We start from the raw sequence: 21,846 nt of genomic DNA, 5'->3' as shown, positions 1-21,846 counted from the left end.
GATCACTCTCAATCAGTACCCCGTTCCTGCCTTCTCTCCATACCCCCTCACTCCGCTATCCTTCACTCATTATCTGTGATCATTGCCTGGAAACGCAGTCTTCAAGGCCATTCTATGGGAAAGCGTAACGTTGGCAAACACCACACAACAGCAGTAGTTGGATAGACCACTCGCGCCCCCGGCCGTTAGTGGCGCAGAAACGTCGCAGACAAGGGGGGCTTATGATTAGCTTGGGGAGAGGGCACTCTGCTCTGATAAGAAATGCCATAAAGGACAGTATTGGGCGCCCTTTCGGGGAGAGAACCTCAGCCTCGGACTGAGTCGGGGACGGTGCCAGGTGATCTTGAATGAAACCTCCTGTGGCGTGCTCTGATGAGTTTGCACGTGCGTGTGGGTTTCCGTGGGTATATTTAGAAACACCCTGCTGCGTGCTCTGCTGTGCACTTGGGGTTTGCGAGTGGGTTCGGGGATATTAGAGGATACGCGAGTGTATGTGCCTTATTTAGTAGTGTAATAAATTACTGAGCGAATCAAAACTGTTATCTGAATCCAGTGATTTATCGAAAACAAGGTCTACAAATAAAAAATCATCGAGTCCACATATTAAGCCCACATTATAATCCTAGTCATAGTCACAGAGTGATACAGTGTGGAAACAGGCCCTTCGGCGCAACTTGGCCACACCAGCCAACATGTTCCAGCTAGTCTCATCTGCCCACGTTTGGTTCAAATCCCTCCAAACCTGTCCTATCCATGAACCTGCCTAACTGTTTAAATGTTGGGATAGTTTAACTTTGTGTGAACATGTTACCCCTCAGATTCCTATTAAATCTTCTCCCATTCACCTTAAACCTATGACTTCGGGTCCTCAATTCACCTACTCTAGGCAAGAGACTGTCTATCTACCCGATCTATTCCTCTCGTGATTTTATACACACATAATTTATACTCAATTTCATACATTATACAAAAGTATCATATGCCCAATATTTCAAATGATTTAAATAAATTCAGAACTACATTATCACAGAACAAAGTTCTCTTAAAAGGAAGCAATGAAGATCAATTCATAAATATTAAAATAAATTAGATCACAGGTACAAGTAGGTCAAGAAGGCCAGTGGTACATTGGCCTTCCACCAGGGTAGAGTATAGAAGTTGGGATGTATTTTATTACAGTTGGACAAGTCGTTGCTGAGGCCGCATTTGGAGTATTGTGTTCAGTTTTGGCCACCCTGCTGTTGGAATGAGGTCATTAAGCTGGGAAAAGTGCAGAGAAGATTTCCGAGGATGTTACCAGGACTTGAGTGGCTAAGCTACAAAGAGAGGTTGGGCAGGCTAGGACTTTATTCCTTGGAGTGCAGGAGGCTGAGGGGGTGATCTTTTGGAGGTGTATATTATCATGAGAGGAATCATCATAGGGTGAATGCAGCCTTTTACCCAAGTAGGGGAATCAAAAACAAGAGGACATATGTTCAAGGTGAAAGAGACAAGATTGAATACGAGGCCGAGGGGCATCTTTTTCACTCAGAGGGTGGTGAGTATACGGAACAAGCTGCCAGAAGAGATAGTCGAGGCACGTACAATAACAGCATTTAAAAAGTCACTTGGGCAGCTACATGGATAGGAAAGATTTAGAGGGATATAGGCCAAATACAGGCAAATAGGACTAGCTTAGATGAGGCACCTTAGTCAGTATGGATGAGTTGGGCCGAAAAGCTTGTTTCTGTGCTGTATGACAATGACTCCAGATGCAAGTTTTCTTTAAAAAGCAGTAATAAAGGTTTTCTTTAAAAAGCAGTAATAAAGGTCTTGCCTTTAAAGGTTTTTAAAACTTCTGCAGTTTTAAAAAATGTGCGTTTGAGCATATTCACCCAAGAAACAACCAACGTCTAATTTACAATTTAACAAGTCATTTGGAAAATGTAAACCAACCTGATAATTTCCAACCAATTTGCATTCTCTATCGTAGACAGCCACTTAATGTCAGATTCCCAGAAATCAGCAGCATTATCTGGACAAGAATAATAATTAAAACAGGTCAGACTGAACCAAAATTGGTTTCAAATAATTTTACATATCTTCCAAATGTGCTAAAGACAAAAGACAGATCTATGGATATATTGGTAAAAAGTCTAATTTTTACAAAATAACTATACCAAATACAGAGCCAGTTGAATCTTTCCTTTTGTAAGTAAAAACTTCTCTTAGTATAACACTAAGTGCCTATTATTTTAGACCTAAGCTTACTTAAATACAAACTGCACTTCAAATAATGGGCAGCAGCGGTGCAGCTGGTATGAGCTACTGCCTCACAGCATCAGACACCCAGTTCGATCCCGACCCTCGGATGCTGTCTGTGTGAAATTTGCATGTTCTTCATGTGACCTTGTGAATTTCCTCCAGTTTTCTTCTACATCCCAAAGACATGTAAACAGGTCTTATGATGAGCGTTTGACAGCACAGGGCCTGTACTCGCTGGAGTTTAGAAGGATGAGGGAGGACCTCACTGAAACGTACCGAATAGTGAAAGGCTTGGATAGAGTGGATGTGGAGCGGATGTTTCCACTAGTGGGAGAGTCTAGGACTAGAAGTCCTCATAATTAAAGTCCTCATAATTAAAGGACATTCCTTTAGGAAGATGAGAAGAAATTTCTTTAGTCGGAGGTTGATGAATCTGTGGAATTCTTTGCCACAGATGGCTGTGAAGGCCAAGTCAATGGATATTTTTAAGGCAGAGATAGATTCTTGATTAGTACGGGTGTCAGGAATTATGGGGAGAAGGCAGGAGAATGGGATTAGGCGGGAGAGATAGATCAGACATGATTGAATGGCGGAGTAGACTTGATGGGCCAATTGACCCAATTCTGCTATTATCACTGCTGACCTTGTGGGTTTGTTGGCTAATTAGCCTCTGCAAATTGTCCCGAGTGTGTGGGCTAATGGCTGAGAAAGTAGGATTACATAGAATTGATGTGAACAGATGATCAGTGGTCAGCGTGGATTCGGTGGGCTAGTTTCCATGCTGAATTTCTAAACAAAATTTTTAAGCATTCGTTCATAAAATCTTTTCTTAAGAAACCATTTCTACACATTGGGAGAGAAGAGGACATGTTGACATTAGGCAGAATTCATTTAATTAAACTGACAATTCAAAACATGCCCCAATATTAATAACATTTTGTTGCGCAAATTATATAGACAATAAACAATAGGTGCAGGAGTAGGCCATTCAGCCCTTCGAGCCAGCACCGCCATTCAATGCGATCATGGCTGATCACTCTCAATCAGTACCCCGTTCCTGCCTTCTCCCCATACCCCCTCACTCCGCTATCCTTAAGAGCTCTATCCAGCTCTCTCTTGAAAGCATCCAACGAACTGGCCTCCACTGCCTTCTGAGGCAGAGAATTCCACACCTTCACCACTCTCTGACTGAAAAAGTTCTTCCTCATCTCCGTTCTAAATGGCCTACCCCTTATTCTTAAACTGTGGCCCCTTGTTCTGGACTCCCCCAACATTGGGAACATGTTTCCTGCCTCTAATGTGTCCAATCCTCTAATTATCTTATGTTTCAATAAGATCCCCCCTCATCCTTCTAAATTCCAGTGTATACAAGCCCACTCTCATTCATCTAGAGGTGAATTTTTAAGGAAAGAGGCAATTCTACGACATGCTCCATTTGGTAATTATACAATCAAATATTAACTTTTACCCAGTAGAACAAATAGCATATACTGAATTATAATCAAATCTTTAGGCCTATACCACTGAATTGATCCCTTAAATAGAAATTATGACACAATGGAGAATGAAATCCAAAACCAATGCTCAAAATGAGCATCCAAAATGTTACCCATCCATGTTCTCCAGGGGCACCCAAGAAAATCAAGTGTTTTGAAACTTAGTATAACATTTTAAAACCAGAGCTGATTCCATCTAAACCCATTTATATTGTTTCTATTTAATGTACAAAAATTACCCATCAAAAAGAGTTGTTTAAATCTGTTGTAAGAGGCCTGTATTTCCTGCAGAGTTGGGAGAGTGGTTGAAAGGACCTCAGTCCTGACCATGTGATTTGAGGGGTGGGTTTCTCCGAGAACATGAAGCAGCCTACAAGTCCGAGAAAAGGAACATTACAATTATTAATAAAAATAAAATCATTAAGCTGCACATATTAAATTATAGACACACCTCTCATTCATCTAGAGGTGAATTTTTAAGGAAAGAGGCAATTCCACGACATGCTCCATTTGGTTGATTTTTTTGAAACATTGTAAAAGATTTTCCTTGTGTAAAGTGGGAAATTTGAAATTTCTTGGCTCTACATCAAACAATCCAGACTTTCCCCCAATCTATAAATCAGTACTTCATATTAATCAACAAGCAAAGCAACAGAATTCTTTCCTCGGAGACAATGAGGAAAGGGGTGGGAGGGATTGGGGGTAAGGATTCAAGGACCATTCGTGCCAAGCACAAACAGTGGCTCCAACCATGTCAGCCACTAGAGCTGCAGAAGTGAGCCTGCAGGTGACATGCCAAGCAACAACAACATTTGTGCAACCAATTAGACAGTAATCACACCCACATCTCAGATGTAGGAATGTCTGAATAATCTAAATGGTAGGAATGGTTCTTGGATTATCTCAGTGAAGTTTCAATCTCATCTACTCTATAATGGCACCGTTTTAACAGTGAATGTACCACTGGATCCAGGGGGTCAGAGATAAGAGCAGATTTAGCAGGTTTGATATCTAGATCAGGTAAATCATCAGCAAAGTCCTACTTGATCGTAATGTATAACCTCAGCCCAATACATTTCTTTGATTAATCAAACCAAATTACGAATATGAAGGAAAAAAGTCAAGAACAACACAAGAAATACCCAGGATTGAACTACCAATACAAAAACAGCAGGACTAAGTACCAAATTAAAAATGTCAGCGATTATACCGAGATTTCAGATAGCATAGCAGTTCAACATTCTCAACTGTACGTAGCATATTTAATCAAGTAAATAATTGGAGATGGAGGTTCCAAATACATCAATTCTCAACCACAACAGAGCACAGCATGTGGCAGCAACAGACAAGGCCTCAATAATAAAAGGCTAAGTGAACCTATCTTCGCTTCATGTTAAGTTCCCCACTATCACAAATGCCCTTATCTAGCCAAATTGTTTTTGTCCATGTAACATTATGTAGCCACTAAGCATTACAAAGTAGACAGGCCTGAAATAGTTATATACTTAACTCTAACGCTATTCACATCTTCTCTCATGGCAGTCCATGCTAGCTTTACAATAAAACCACTCAAATGTAATGCTATATTCTCAAGATTCTGTCCATCAGTATCCTATATCATTACCAACTTGGTGCTAGCCATATTAACATAACCAATTAAAGTAGAAAAGTGAGAAGAAATAAAGAGTGGGTAATGTTACAAGCTAACAAATTATTTGTACATTCATTTTGAATGACAATAAAGGTAATTCAGATTCAGATTCAGACTCAAATCAAAAGCAATTTAAATGTTTATTTCTAATATTAAATATTGCTACATCACTTGAAAAAAATTATTATCCAGGACATGGTACTGGAGAAAATGTCTCTCGTCTCGGATGAAATTAGCCTGTTGTTTCATTCACGACAGAAGTTATTTGATTACCCAAGGTATTGGAATCAACATCTATTACCTATACACTCTACCTAATGCATGAACTGCATGATAGAAGCCGTGAAACTCTGAAGCAAGGTCATGAAGGAACAGTACTTGCAAAGTGAACACCATTTCACAAATCATCATGTCTGAATCAACTACAGTGCACCGGACAAAACTAGAACTTTGCACATTGATGGAAAAATCAGCTCAAAATCCATGTGCCGCAAGAAACAACAATCGGACTCAAAACAATCAAGAATCAGCACTACCAAGGTAATACAAGTTCTACTGAATTCCAAAGGATTGATTTTTTGGGGGGAGGGGGGAAGGATCGAGGGGGGGGGGGTTGTGGTAAAGAGGAGCTTGGAAAACTAATTTCCCTTTTACATGGAAATGGAAACTATACTCACACACAAAAGGTTATAGAGATGAATGGCCATAGTACTAGTGGTTAACAAAAAAGGTTGCAAGGTACTATGGTACTAGACCTTTGCTCTGACAGATTAGCAAAACAATTAAATGTCAATTTTACATTGACAAAGCATATTATTGTATATAAGCTCCAAATTGTTTGGTTTATCACCATTTAGTTTATTCTGTTCAGACCAATTTCTCTAGAACGTCATGAAAATCATCTGCAAACCATAACAAACAGCGCACATTGCCTTGAATAGTGGGGGGAAAAACACAGTCAAAGACACCCATTCCAATTTGAAGCTCAGCTTCATGTGGACATTCTTAATGCACAAAGAAAACTGACAACCAACCTGTCAGTCCAAACTTTGTCTGTTTGTGAAGTACTGTCATCAGCTGTTTCAGGCAGAGTTGTCATCTTCAGCAACACACAACCACTCGCGTGAGACCAGCACCAAAGCTGCAGTGATACAAGAGAAATATATTTTTAAATACTCTTGTTTATTTTTAAGAAAAGCATTGTTGCAAGACAAATTTGTTAAAAGGCAGCCTGCTTCACTCACACCGGGAAGTTTGAAAGGGAAGTCCGATATCTTTGTAACAAGTGTGCATGCATACAGAATGTTCACCACAGAAATATAGCTATTTGACAGTCCAGGTAAATGATTCCAAAGATGTGGTCCCCAAACTGCTCTGATTTTTTTGCAAACTTTGATTGTAGCTTTCCATCCCATCACCCAATTTCTCTTTTGGGATTGCATCAATAATTGAACGTTGTGCAACACCACCAGTTGAAATCTTTTGGAGTTCACCCCATTATTCTTAGTCTTTGCAATTTACCGGATTTACTTATCTGGTCATTAAAATGCCTTTAATTTCATAAACTCTGACTTTTAGAAGAGTCATAGAGTGATACAATGTGGAAACAGGCCCTTTGGCCCAACTCGCCCACACCAGCCAACAATGTCCCAGCTACATTAGCCTGCGCTTGGTCCATATCCTTCCAAACATGTCCTATCCATGTACCTGTCCAACTGTTTCTTAAACAATGGGATAGTCCCAGTCTCAACTACTTCCTCTGGCAGCTTGTTCCATACACCCACCACCCTTTGTGTGAAAAAGTTACCCCTCGGATTCCTATTAAATCTTTCCCCCTTCACCTTGAACCCAAGTCCTCTGGTCCTTGATTCTCCTTCTCTGGGCAAAAGACTGTGCATCTGTCCGATCTATTCCTCTCGTGATTTTGTATACCACTACAATATCTCCCCTCATCCTCCTGCACTCCATGGAATAGAGACCCAGCCTACGCAACCTCTTCCTATAGCTCACACCCTCTAGTCTTGGTAACATCTAAATCTTTTCTGAACCTTTTCAAGCTTGACAATATCTTTCCTATTACACGGTGCCCAGAACTGAACACAATATTCTAAATGCGGTCTCACCAACGCCTTATACAACTGCAACATGACCTCCCAACTTCTATACTCAATAATTGACTGATGAAGGCCAAAGTGCTAAAAGTCTTTTTGACCACATTATCTACCTGCGATTCGACCTTCAAGGAACCATGTACATGTACTCCTAGATCCCTCTGCCCTACAACTACCCAGAGGCCTACCATTTCCTGCCCTTCTTCGACATCCCAAAATGCAACACCTCACACATCTCTGTACTTGGGTCTCTTGCAAAGAGACTACTCCCAGCAGACCAGTCAATAGTAACTGTAAAGGAATACACAGTAAATGACAATTTATCCTTGTCTTTATTTTTATTTCTAATGAAAGTCTCTTGCTATCCATTTTGCTGCTGTAACACTGCAAATTTCCCCGGTGTGGGACAAATAAAGGAATATATTATTATTATTATTATTAAGTACTTTATCCAATGTACTTTATCCACCGACTCCAGTGTACCCGAGATGCCCCCATATATAACAAACAGAGCCCCCAGCATAGATCCCTGTGGAACTCCAGGGATCTACGCTGGGGCCTCTGTTTGTTATATATGGGGGCATCTCGGGTACACTGGAGTCAGTGGATAAAGTACATTGGATCACAGATCTCCAGTCAAAATAACACCCTTCCACCGCAACCCTGTCTTCTACGAGTAAGGCCTTTCTGAATTAAAACAACCACGTTAGCATGGATCCCATCCATCTTAAACTTCAGGATCAGCCTACCGTGAGTGATCTTGAAATTATGAAATGCCAAACCAAAATCTATGTGGACAACATCCACTACCCATCCCATAAATCATTATTGTCACCTCCTCAAAAACTCAATGACGTTCATAAGACATGACCTACCTGGCACAAAGCCACATTGATTGTCCACAATTAGCCATTATTGATTACCTCAATAGCACAATTGATAAACATTGGAAAGGCATGAGGAATATTGATTTTCTTGGGCATGTATGCCAACTAATTGTCACATGGTTAATTGGGTTGAGGAAATCAAGAACAAGAAGACATGCATTTAAAGTGAGGGGAAAGATTTATTTGAGACCCAAGGGGAAAACCTTTATCCACCCCAGAAGTTAACTGTTAGAGAAAGTGGTTGAGACAGGCACAATAACAACATTTAAAATATATTTGGACAAGTACATGGATAGAACAGTTTTAGAAGGGATGTAGGACAAACATGGGAAAATGGGACCAGCAGAGATGTGCACTGGGTCTGTGTGGACAAGTTGGTCCAAGGGACCCGTTTCTGTGCTATATGACTTGATATATTAAGGAGCAGCACTTCATTGCTGTCATGTTATAAAATTAGAACTGTTACATACAGCTGGGTGGAACCCATTTCTATTCATAGAAGGACATGACATATATTCAAAATTCAAAGTGGGATGAGATGAAAGCAATGGGCAGCAAATTGATCACTTCTGAAACAAGCTTCAGGCCACTGCCATCATCAAAACCACAACTTATTTATAACAGCACCTTTACTGTAGCAAATAGTTTCATGACACTTTTTAAGCAATAATCAAAAATAATGCAATCTAATAACAATAATACATTAAAGGTCTTGAGAAAATAAAAAAGGGGAAGGAAAGAAGGATACAAGAATATAAATCAAGAACTTCAGGCTGAAAAAAACAAAAATGTGACTTAATTGGTGGATTTATTTGAAGGATGAACAAGAGGGCCATTTTTATGGCTGTGAATTATACGACTCTTCTCTACATATTGTGGTTATTTGAAAATGAGGATGCATCTTGAAATTATCCGTCTGAAGGCCAATGCTAGTGTTAATTGCCTATTTCACGATTAATACCAATAAGCTCCAAGTTATTCCAGCAACCATACAAATCTCCAATTTGCAGCAACATTGTTGTTGTAACACAAGGTGCTCTGCAGATCCTTGTAAATTGAACAAAAAGGTTCTAACAAAGCAAAACTTAAAAAGGCTTTAAGGAAAAAGTAAGAATCAAGCATTTACCAAACAGGTTGGGCATGAAAGATAATGTACTACTGCCATCAAGAACTGGGAAAGGAGCAAGATTTTTTTAAAAACCCAAACTTACAGGTATTCCTCTCCCTTTGTGTTTCTTGATATCATCATCAGCGACAGAGGAAGGAACAGCAAAGAACTGTGGAAGTCTATAACAAAAGAATCCAAGCATATTTTTGAAAATATAAAAGTAACAATTGAATGACAAACTTGTTGCATTTCACCGATTAGACTCTGTTCACTAAGTTGGAAGGCTTGCCAAGTTAAAGCTGCCTTCCTTCACACTATGAAATCTTACTGTTCTAAATTCAAATCAGATGAGTGTATACCCTGTATAGTTTTTTGATTTTTAGAAGTTGATTCTCATGACTGAAAAATTTTAAGAGGTGCAGAAATTACAAAGAAGTACTTTCACAACATCTTTCTTGACCCAAGGCCGTTTCAAAATGCATAAATTACTTTTGGCATTAAGTAATTTGGCATTAAGGAAACAAAAGGCAATTTGCTGATAAGTTTTCCAATAACTAATGAAATAAGTGACCAAACAATATTGTTGTTTGGAGACAAAGGAACTCTCCTTATATTGGCCAACATTTACGTCTCACAGCAATTTATCTCAGCTCTTTTTGGAACTTTGCTGTGTACAAGTTGGCTATGGTATTTCTGTATATACACACACACACACACAAAACTGAAAAATCACTGCTGTCTGAGCAGCATTTTTCAAATGCCATGAAAGATGCTATATAGCTATATGCTATATGTCTCCTTTGAGGTGGGATTTTTAGTAAAAAGGCATTTTTATGTTTCGTTTTACTTGGGAAAGTAAAAAGATTTCTTTATTGCATTCCTAATTAAAAGAAATTACTTGGCACACAGTACAATATCCAAATGTTGAATACTCACCGAGGGTCAAGGCGGTAATTTTCATTAATGGAAATTATTCTGTTGCTCAATAGACCTCCTGTGCGCTCCAGTTCCACTTTCCAATCAACTTTGGTTTCAAACATTAACGTTGAAGGTTCGCGTTCAGCACCGGGACCAACTTGGAGAAAAGATAAAATAATATTTTATACGTTTGCCAAAACACCAGTCAGTCATCATGGAGATTGGAACAATTTTCAATTACTATATTAAACCAAAATCTTACAATTGCATCGAAATTCAAATCTCAACTAGATCAAAGAAACTGAGACACAACAGACTACAGATGCTAGAATCTGGAGCAAAATAAGCTGCTGGAGGAACTCAGCAGATCAAGTAGCATTTTGTGGAGGGAAATGGACGATCCATATTTTGGGTGGAGACCCTTCATCTGGATGAAATAAACAATGTGTTAAGTAAAGAATTGTGCAAAAAATTACAGAACTCTAAAACTAACTGCAAATGCAGGAAAGTTTAATATAAAAGGGGCCATATGCAGTTGTGTTATTAAGTAGCAGAATGACCTACTTTAAGTAACAGTTCACCAAATGCACTTATCCGTCATCCTGCATGCATTTCTGCGTATTGAATAGCAAAATTTAAGGTTCAGGATTACTTATTGTACGTTGTTTCTCTAGTTTAAAGATGGCCTTGTGATTTGGATTCAGGTTAGTTTATTGTCACACATGTGGGTGCAATGAAATTCCATGACCACATGAAGCTCAAAGTAAACATGTCAATGTTAAATATAATAAATACAACAAATACAACAAATCATCAATGTGCAAAGATTGTATAGCAAGCTGAACTAGCGCAAAAAATACTAAGGTGCAATAACGGAACAACTGAATGAGTTAGAGTTGCAGTAAGAGTGAGAGTATGTGACAGCATCTCCTGGAGGGGGATATGAAAGACTTCAGTGGTTCAAGAGTTTGATAGCAATAGGGAAGAAGCAGATCTTCTTCTGGACATCTGGACTATCTTGGTATCTTTTCCCAGAAGGTTGAAGAAAGAACAGAATGCCCAGGGTGGCAGGCATTCTCAACGGTATTTCCTGCCTTCCTGATGCAACACGCCTCAAAGACAGAGTGGATAGATGGAAGTGATAAGTTTGTAATAGACCAACTTGCATTCACCACTGTCTGCAGGTTCAGGTGGTCAAGAGCAGAGGGGTTGCCATAGCAGCTCAAGATGCATCTCCTCAGAATACTTACTGCAGTACATCTGTAGATGTTACAGAGAGCCCTTGTAGACATGCCATTTTTTCTCAGGAGCCTGTTATTATGCCAATGTGCTTTCTTAATCACCACACCAGTGTGATGGAATGAGGTTAGGTTGCTGGCGATATGGATGCCTGAGAACTTGAAGCTGATGACCCCCTCTCCAGCAGCTACATTAATGAGGACAGGGTTCTATTCATCTCCCCTGCTTCCTTAGATCAACAGCCAACTCTTTCATCTTGCTGACATTAAAGGCTAGGTTGTTATTCTCACATCATGATGCAAAGTTCCCAATCTCTCTCCCACCCTTAATCTCTAAGTTAATCAGGCTGGTATCATTGGCAAATCTAATGATCGAGTTGGAATTATACTAGGCAACATGGTCGTGGGTGTATAGGGAGGAGGGTTGCCAACAGTCCCGTATTAGCCGGGACATCCCGTATTTTGGGCTAAATTGGTTTGTCCCGTACGAGACTGCCCTTGTCCCATATTAGGCCCGGACATTGTATGCCTGGACACTGTAGCCCGGGGTCCACAACAGTCGTCGGATAGTGTAAGCCCGGGTGCCGCCGAACGGAGGTTGCTTAGCAACCCGCCTCCCGGCCCGGGGCAGCCGCCATTGATGGAGCGGGAGCACGTGGTCGCTTGCTGGGTGAGGGCACATGGGGCGCGGGGCGGTGACGTCACCCTTTGTCCCTTATTTGGGACTGAGGAAGTTGGCAAACTTAATAGGGAGTAGAGCAGGGGACTGTGCAAACCACCTTGAGAAGCACCAATGTTGGGGGCCAAGATGGAGGAAATATGACCAATTGTAACTGATGGAGGTCTTCTAGTCTGGAAGCCCAGAAGCCAGCTTCAGAAAGACATCCAAAGGCCAAGGTGTCGGAGTTTAGTAATTATATTATTCAGTATTATGGGGTTGAAGGCAGAATTGTAGTAATTGAAGAACATTATGACATGGGTGTTCTTATTGTCAAGGTAATTCACATTCACAGATTTTGATCAATATAAATCTTTTTACACTGGTGTTTATATTCCACTCAGGAATAATAATGAGGTCATTCTCAAAACAGGCAGGAAGCCAGTAAAACTAACTGAAAATAGTTACTCTAAAACTCAATTTAAAGAAACTGATGTTTCCTTGGTATGTATGCGACAAAGATCTTATTTCATTTTCCATTTCATTACAATGCACAAAGGCACCTCTGTTATAGTTAAAATTACATTCAACGGAGCAAGAAGTATGAGAAATTAATGTTAAGCAAGGACAGTGAACACCCAGGAGCTAGCCATTGCTTACCCAGGTCAAATTGCAAGAGAAAACAATTTGGGTGGATATATTACCAAAGCCTGTCATATTACACACAGTAACAACAAAAGACAAGAAGATAAAATTTGACCCATACAACCAAGATGAATACTGTTCAAATCCCAGGATGACACTCAAAATATTAAATGCACATTCTAGACTATTTGGAACATTCCACATAAAATTCTAATTACGGTATAACCAAAAAAATAGGAGTGTGCAATAAAGCTCAAGTGCATTAATAATACACAAGGATTAAGAATGCAAGAACTGGAAAACCTCACACCAGAGAACGCCCCAAGATAATCCAATTGAAGATCATTAAAAGGGTGGCTTGAATACGTATTAACATGCTTAGTGGGGTTCCTCCAGGTGCTCTCGTTTCCTCCCACATCCCAAAGAGGTTTGTAAGTTAATTGGCCTCTAAGTTGCCCCTTGTGTGTAAGGAGTAAATGCAAAATGTTGCATGTTCCAATGTTGGGGGAATCCAGAACAAGGGGCCACAGTTTAAGAATAAAGGGTAGGCCATTTAGAACTGAGATGAGGAAAAACGTTTTCAGTCAGAGTTGTGAATCTGTGGAATTCTCTGCCTCGGAAGGCAGTGGAGGCCAATTCTCTGAATGCGTTCAAGAGAGAGCTAGATAGAGCTCTTAAGGATAGCGGAGTCAGGGGGTATGGGGAGAAGGCAGGACGGGGTACTGATTGAGAATGATCAGAATGATCACATTGAATGGCGGTGCTGGCTCGAAGGGCCAAATGGCCGCCTCCTGCACCTATTGTCTATTATCAAAAGAGGGGCAACGTAGAACAGTTGATCAAAAGTCAGCATGGAATCGGTAGGCCGAAGGGCCCATTTCCAAGCTCTATCTTTCAATCAATAAAAACACACCACGAGTAACTTCCTTGAGCACTACTTTCAATAACATGGTTTTTAAATGTCTTCAATTTTGGAAATACTTCATAGATAGCTCAAATCAATGATACTAAAATAAATGTAGTTAAATTACATGATATTATTGTACGGTAAGTAAAAAGAACATTGAAAACTTAATCCAAGCTTACCTTTTATAATGACGGTCACCATCCCCTTTGAAATAAACAGTGTGGAGGGCAAATTAATACAAGCTCGGTAAGAAACTGCCACCCACCTCAGAGTTTGATGCAACCAAGTTTCTCACACGTGAAGTACATTAAAAGATAGATTAAGTTTAACAACTTTTGTCAGACACTGATGAGTATATCTTATACCTTAGCAAAAAATTCATTCAAATAGTTGCTTAAACAGGTTATTATTTTGGCACAATTGCCACTTTTGGCAAAGCGAACTCTGTAACTAACATGCTGAATTCCCCTCCAAATGGTCCTCATCTCGCCATTTTTGGTGCACTGCGCAGGAAACATCTTCAGTCCTTTGTGATTTCAATCTCCATTTTTTATCTCCCATCTTTCTTATAATGTTGTGTCACCTTGCCTCAAATAATCTTCTTATAAAAAAGATAGAATTGCAGACAATATTCCAACACACTGTAACAAGTAGGGATTTCTGTACCCTTAAAACACAAAAGTCCACATTCATTTTTTCACTGAACTGAACTACTTCAGTCATCTCTGCCCTAATTTTGTCAGTAGAGGTGCTGTCGTTCCTTGTCAGTGTACCCACATCAAGATAATTTCTATAAAGTGTATAGCGATCTGTCTCAGCCAAGGACGCTGCAACATTATGCTGGGACCAGAGATAATTTTAAACAGCGTCAAGCTTCAGCCACAAAGTTAAAATGATACAAGAAACCAAATGCAACAATGGGCTAAAATATGCCAGACTACTTTGAGTTAAGCTGGTTCAATCTGTTGTATTTATGCACAAGTTAAAATAAAAGTAAGAGGATTTATGACCTTTATTACCTTTAAGACCACCAGCTGGGCCAACATAGGAGAAAGCAAACAAACATTTTAAAGAAGTTGGATTCAAACAATGGTGAACTATCCCTCGGATCAACTGAAAGAAAAAAAAGACACAGTTTGCAGTGAGCATATGAAATGTGAATGACATATTCATGGGGGGGAGGTGAAGGAACGGGAAAAGGTCAGAGAAAACAATAAATTAAATTATTCTATCCATTACAAATTCAGAAATACTGAAAAAGCAAATATTCAAGTGGCCATACCAATTTTATTCCTTCAAAAACAGGCAAGGTTTTACAAACAAAGACAAAGTGCTGGAGTAACTCAGCAGGTCAGGCAGCATCTCTGGTGAACACAGATAGGTGATGTTTTGTATTGACCAAGCTAGTTCAAAAGATCAATTTCCCCAACTTTAAAAAAATCTCAATTTGCAAATGATTCCCCGACACCCTCTTTGGCCCCTACTCCTTCCTTTGGCCATCTCAATCTCATTTCTCCAGGGTGATTAAGTTGCTGCTCAACAGGAAAATCCCACAATACCTTCATCCAATAATTCTCCATTCCTGGAGGATATCACCTTTATCATCTGGTATGTTCCCTAAAGAATTTTATGAGCACTTTTAATTAAAGGTTTTTCACTGTACCTCGGTACACGTGACAATAAACTGAAACTAAACTGAAACCTATAGAACAGCTTCAATGTCACTTTGTTCTTGAACATTATCTATGCTCTGCAGTAAGCACTGCTAAAGTACCCATAGATCAGATCAAGGAACATGCCTTGCACACATAATGGAAGAGGAATAAAGGATACCCATACTCCCTGGAGAATAACAGTCAATGAGAAGGTGCGATTTACCAATGGATGCATTTCCACCTCTTTAAAAATAAGGAATGACTTAATGAAGACAAAGAAAATGAAAACAAATTTGTGAAGCTCATTTCTAGAGGAATGACATGGAAATATAGTAAGGCAAGCATGGAAACCACAGTAAGAGAGAGAGAGACTGCAATATGGGCAAGTTATTTATAGGGTTTTGTTGAAAGTCAGGTTTAAATGGTGTCTTAAAAGACAGTATAGTGAAGAGGTTTAGAGAGGATATTCCTGAGCAGAAAGACAAGAGTGCAAAGTTGCAACAATTAGAATGTAGCAAAATGCCAAGGAACAGGATTGGAAGAACAGAAATAGCTGAGGTAAAGAGGGCTACTCCACGACCTGGATTCAAAACTCAAGAATGAGATTTTTGAATTGGAACCAGAGGGACTGGCATCAATTGTAAATCAGTAACTTGAATGATAGTGGAGGTTATGACACAGGAAGCATAGTTCTAGTTCAGCTGGTTTATGGAGAAAAACATTAAAATAGGTGTCATAACCCCCCCCCATTCTTCTCAGATGTTAGTATGCAAGCATCACCAATCAGTTGTTTTTTTTTACCACTGCATTGGCTTGGAGATCACTGCATTGGCTTAGAGCTAAAATTGTCATGTCGCAAATGTAATGCTATGGTGGTTATGGGAGATTTCAACATGCAAGTAGACTGGGAAAATCAGGTTGGTACTGGACCCCAGGAAAGGGAGTTTGTGGAGTGCCTCCGAGATGGATTCTTAGAACAGCTTGTACTGGAGCCTACCAGGGAGAAGGCAATTTTGGATTTAGTGTTGTGTAATGAACCTGATTTAATAAGGGAACTCAAGGTAAAAGCCATTAGGAGGCAGTGATCATAATATGACAAGTTTTAATCTACAAATTGAGAGGGAGAAGGGAAAATCGGAAGTGTCAGTATTACAGTATAGCAAAGGGGATTACAGAGGCATGAGGCAGGAGCTGGCCAGATTTGACTGGAAGGAGGCCCTTGCAGGGAAGACGGTGGAACAGCAATGGCAGGTATTCCTGGGAATAATGCAGAAGTTGCAGGATCAATTCATCCCAAAGAGGAGGAAAGATTCTAAGGGGAGTAAGAGGCACCCGTGGCTGACAAGGGAAGTCTAGGACAGCATAAGAATAAAAGAGAAGTATAACATAGCAAAGAAGAGCAGGAAGCCAGAGGATTGGGACTCTTTTAAAGAACAACAGAAGAAAACTAAAAAGGCAATACGGGGAGAAAAGATGAGGTACGAAGGTAAGCTGGCCAATAATATAAAGGAAGATAGTAAAAGCTTCTTTAGGTATGTGAAGGGGAAAAAAATAGTTAAGGCAAATGTGGGTCCCTTGAAGACAGAAGCAGGGGAATTTATTATGGGGAACAAGGAAATGGAAGACGAGTTGAACTGGTACTTTGGATCTGTCTTCACTAAGGAAGATACAAACAATCTCCCAGATGTTCTAGTAGCCAGAGATCCTAAGGTGACGGAGGAACTGAAAGAAATTCACATTAGGCAGGAAATGGTGTTGGGTAGACTGATGGGATTGAAGGCTCATAAATCCCCAGAGCCTGATGGGCTGCATCCCAGGGTACTTAAGGAGGTGGCTCTAGAAATTGTGGACGCATTGGTGATCATTTTCCAATGTTCTATAGATTCAGGATCAGTTCCTGTGGATTGGAGGGTAGCTAATGTCATCCCACTTTTTAAGAAAGGAGGGAGAGAGAAAACAGGAAATTATAGACCAGTTAGTCTGACATCGGTGGTGGGGAAGATGCTGGAGTTAATTATAAAAGACGAAATTGCGGAGCATTTGGATAGCAGTAACAGGATCATTCCGAGCCAGCATGGATTTACGAAGGGGAAATCATGCTTGACTAATCTTCTGGAATTTTTTGAGGATGTATCTAGGAAAATGGACAGGGGAGAACCGGTGGATGTAGTGTACCTTGACTTTCGGAAAGCCTTCGACAAGGTCCCACATAGGAGATTAGTGGGTAAAATTACAGCACATGGTATTGGAGGTAGAGTACTGACATGGATAGAAAATTGGTTGACAGACAGAAAGCAAAGAGTGCGGATGAATGGGTCCCTTTCAGAATGGCAGGCAGTGACTAGTGGGGTACCGCAAGGCTCGGTGCTAGGACCGCAGCTATTTACAATATACATTAATGACTTGGATGAAGGGATTAAAAGTAACATTAGCAAATTTGCAGATGACACAAAGCTGGATGGCAGTGTGAACTGTGAGGAAGATGCTATGAGGTTGCAGGGTGACTTGGACAGGTTGTGTGAATGGGCGGATGCATGGCAGATGCAGTTTAATGTGGATAAGTGTGAGGTTATCCACTTTGGTGGTAAGAATAGGAAGGCAGATTATTATCTAAATGGTGTCAAGTTAGGAAAAGGGGACGTTCAACGAGACCTGGGTGTCCTAGTGCATCAGTCACTGAAAGGAAGCATGCAGGTACAGCAGGCAGTGAAGAAAGCCAATGGAATGTTGGCCTTCATAACAAGAGGAGTTGTGTATAGGAGCAAAGAGGTCCTTCTGCAGTTGTACAGGGCCCTAGTGAGACCGCACCTGGAGTACTGTGTGCAGTTTTGGTCTCCAAATTTGAGGAAGGATATTCTTGCTATTGAGGGCGTGCAGCGTAGGTTTACTAGGAATTCCCGGTTCGGCGGGACTGTCGTATGTTGAAAGACCGGAACGACTAGGCTTGAATACACTGGAATTTAGTAGGATGAGAGGGGATCTTATTGAAACATATAAGATTATTAAGGGGTTGGACACGTTAGAGGCAGGAAACATGTTCCCAATGTTGGGGGAGTCCAGAACCAGGGGCCACAGTTTAAGAATAAGGGGTAGGCCATTTAGAACGGAGATGAGGAAAAACTTTTTCAGTCAGAGAGTTGTAAATCTGTGGAATTCTCTGCCTCAGAAGGCGGTGGAGGCCAATTCTCTGAGTGCTTTCAAGAGAGAGCTAGATAGAGCTTTTAAAGATAGCAGAGTCAGGAGTATGGGGAGAAGGCAGGAACAGGGTACTAATTGGGAATGATCAGCCATGATCTCATTGTATGGTGGTGCTTGCTCGAAGGACCGAATGGCCTACTCCTGCACCTATTGTCTATCAGTTGTGAGAGATGTGATGAACATACTACAATATTGTTAGAAATTAATGTGTTAATACATCAAGATCAACATGGAGGAACTGAAGGAAATCCACATTAGGCAGGAAATGGTTTTGGGTAGACTGATGGGACTAAAGGCTGATAAATCCCCAGGGCCTGATGGTCTGCATCCCAGCGTACTTAAGGAGGTGGCTCTAGAAATAGTGGAAGCATTGGAGATCATTTTTCAATGTTCTATAGATTCAGGATCAGTTCCTGTGGATTGGAGGATAGCAAATGTTATCCCATTTTTTAAGAAAGGAGGGAGAGAGAAAACGGGTAATTATAGACCAGTTAGTCTGACATCAGTGGTGGGGAAGATGCTGGAGTCAATTATAAAAGACGAAATTGCTGAGCATTTGGATAGCAGTAACAGGATCATTCCGAGTCAGCATGGATTTACGAAGGGGAAATCATGCTTGACAAATCTACTGGAATTTTTTGAGGATGTAACTAGGAAAACTGACAGGGGAGAGTCGGTGGATGTGGTGTACCTCGACTTTCAGAAAGCCTTCGACAAGGTCCCACATAGGAGATTAGTGGGCAAAATTAGAGCACATGGTATTGGGGGTAGGGTACTGACATGGATAGAAAATTGGTTGACAGACAGAAAGCAAAGAGTGGGGATAAATGGGTCCCTTTCGGAATGGCAGGCAGTGACCAGTGGGGTACCCCAGCTATTTACGATATACATTAATGACTTAGATGAAGTGATTAAAAGTACCATTAGCAAATTTGCAGATGATACTAAGCTGGGGGGTAGTGTGAATTGTGAGGAAGATGCAATAAGGCTGCAGGGTGACTTGGACAGGTTGTGTGAGTGGGCGGATACATGGCAGATGCAGTTTAATGTAGATAAATGTGAGGTTATTCACTTTGGAAGTAAGAATAGAAAGGCAGATTATTATCTGAATGGTGTCAAGTTAGGAAGAGGGGATGTTCAACGAGATCTGGGTGTCCTAGTGCATCAGTCACTGAAAGGAAGCATGCAGGTACAGCAGGCAGTGAAGAAAGCCAATGGAATGTTGGCCTTCGTAACAAGAGGAGTTGAGTATAGGAGCAAAGAGGTCCTTCTACAGTTGTACCGGGCCCTGGTGAGACCGCACCTGGAGTACTGTGTGCAGTTTTGGTCTCCAAATTTGAGGAAGGATATTCTTGCTATTGAGGGCGTGCAGCGTAGGTTCATTAGGTTAATTCCCGGAATGGCGGGACTGTCGTATGTTGAAAGGCTGGAGCGATTAAGCTTGTATACACTGGAATTTAGAAGGATGAGGGGGGATCTTATTGAAACATATAAGATAATTAGGGGATTGGACACATTAGAGGCAGGAAACATGTTCCCAATGTTGGGAGAGTCCAGAACAAGGGGCCACAGTTTAAGAATAAGGGGTAGGCCATTTAGAACGGAGATGAGGAAGAACTTTTTCAGTCAGAGAGTGGTGAAGGTGTGGAATTCTCTGCCTCAGAAGGCAGTGGAGGTCAGTTCGTTGGATGCTTTCAAGAGAGAGCTGGATAGAGCTCTTAAGGATAGCGGAGTGAGGGGGTATGGGGAGAAGGCAGGAACTGGGTACTGATTGAGAGTGATCAGCCATGATCGCATTGAATGGCGGTGCTGGCTCGAAGGGCTGAATGGCCTATTCCTGCACCTATTGTCTATTGTCTATTGAAAGTTAGTGCTTTAAAAACCACCATACATCACATTCTGCTTTGAAAAATAAATTCCTTAAAAACATCCATGCTTTTGAGAATTTTATGGGAATACAATTGTTTAAATATGGCCATCCTGTCCAGTATCATGAGGTAATCACCATGTGGCTTACTCATGCACATCATGGTTTTCGCAAGCAAGGAATAATTTCAAACATGGCATGAAGGACATTTACTGTAAAAGCATTTTTCAAAAATAGCAAAAATATTCAAGAAATCCTTGATTAAACTATTCTTGGCAGAAATTTTTATTGTTATTTACCCTTCTTGCATCCTCTTCCTTGGAATATCTTAAACCAAACTGAAAGACCCGAAAGTCTTTGCAGTAGAGAAGCAACTTCTCAGGAATTTTGTTCTTTATAGCACCAGGCAGCAACGGTTTCTTTTTATCATCATAAACTGAAAGAAAACATACAAAAGTTACAGGCTCACCTGAAACGATTTGCAAGTCTGAGCAGCACCCATCAACTTCTTTTGCTTTTTGATCAATGTAATATTTTTGAAATGTTATCGCTGTTATTACGTGGGTTGCCAAATTTGTGCACAACATATTCCCATCAACAGCAATTAATCTGCTCTCAGTGATGTGCACCAAGGAACATATATAAGCCAGCAGCCCCGAGATAATATTTCCTGTTCATTTAAATAGCATCAGTATATATCTTCCATTCTACCCCAGGCAGTCAATGAGTCCTCCGTCCACTGTTAAAGTTGAAAGACAACTCCAACTCTACACTTTCCTTCAGGACTGCACTTGTGAGTCAGCTAAAGTGTGTCTCCTCAGGTTTCTGGAGCAGGACGTAAAGGGGCAACCAGATTTGGATCTGCCGCGAACGAGGCAGCAGTCGACATTTGAAATGAATGGTTAATTATAAATTTCTCATGTCAACCTTGCCATTAATCAACACTTTAACCAAACCACCATTTTTAGTTTTCTCCAGAGATGCTGACCAGCCAAGTAATTCCAGCTTTTTGCATCTATCTTCTGTGAACAGAGAAGCAGGGTTAACATTTCAGGTCTATATTTCATCGTAACAGAGCATGAAGATAGCCAACGCCACCATCTTCAGACATTGTCTGTCTTGGTTATGATACTATCACAGATACCCCCTTCGTTCTCTCCACCCTTTCCCAAAAAAATAAATAAATCCAAAATAGCTTTATTTGTCATTCGTTCCGAACGAGATTACTTAGCCAGCAGTACAGAAAACACAAGACACAACCCC

General features: G+C 40.6%; 1 protein-coding gene across 5 annotated transcripts in view; it reads right to left on the bottom strand.

The window, feature by feature from the left end:
- Positions 1-21,846, bottom strand: part of mtmr12 (myotubularin related protein 12) — a 72,954-nt gene that overhangs the window by 17,944 nt on the left and 33,164 nt on the right. For 4 of the 5 annotated variants that reach the window (XR_013546170.1, XM_078394917.1, XM_078394983.1 and 1 more), the window contains exons 5-11: positions 20,883-21,019; positions 14,883-14,976; positions 10,434-10,572; positions 9,601-9,676; positions 6,426-6,532; positions 3,980-4,110; positions 1,936-2,014 (exon numbers count right to left, since the gene is read on the bottom strand). Coding sequence is in view for 4 of the 5 variants with exons in the window: in XM_078394917.1 (XP_078251043.1) it covers positions 1,936-2,014; positions 3,980-4,110; positions 6,426-6,532; positions 9,601-9,676; positions 10,434-10,572; positions 14,883-14,976; positions 20,883-21,019 (763 nt within the window). In the remaining variant the exon portion in view is untranslated. Of the gene's footprint in view, positions 1-1,935; positions 2,015-3,979; positions 4,111-6,425; positions 6,533-9,600; positions 9,677-10,433; positions 10,573-14,042; positions 14,068-14,882; positions 14,977-20,882; positions 21,020-21,846 lie in introns of all 5 variants that reach the window. The other variant, XM_078395015.1, reaches the window with a different exon arrangement.

This window comes from Rhinoraja longicauda, chromosome 1 (assembly GCF_053455715.1).
Source record: "Rhinoraja longicauda isolate Sanriku21f chromosome 1, sRhiLon1.1, whole genome shotgun sequence".
Taxonomy (NCBI): domain Eukaryota; kingdom Metazoa; phylum Chordata; class Chondrichthyes; order Rajiformes; family Arhynchobatidae; genus Rhinoraja; species Rhinoraja longicauda.
The sequence above is the reverse complement of the archived record's forward strand: the minus strand, read 5'-3'. Positions and strand labels throughout refer to the sequence as shown.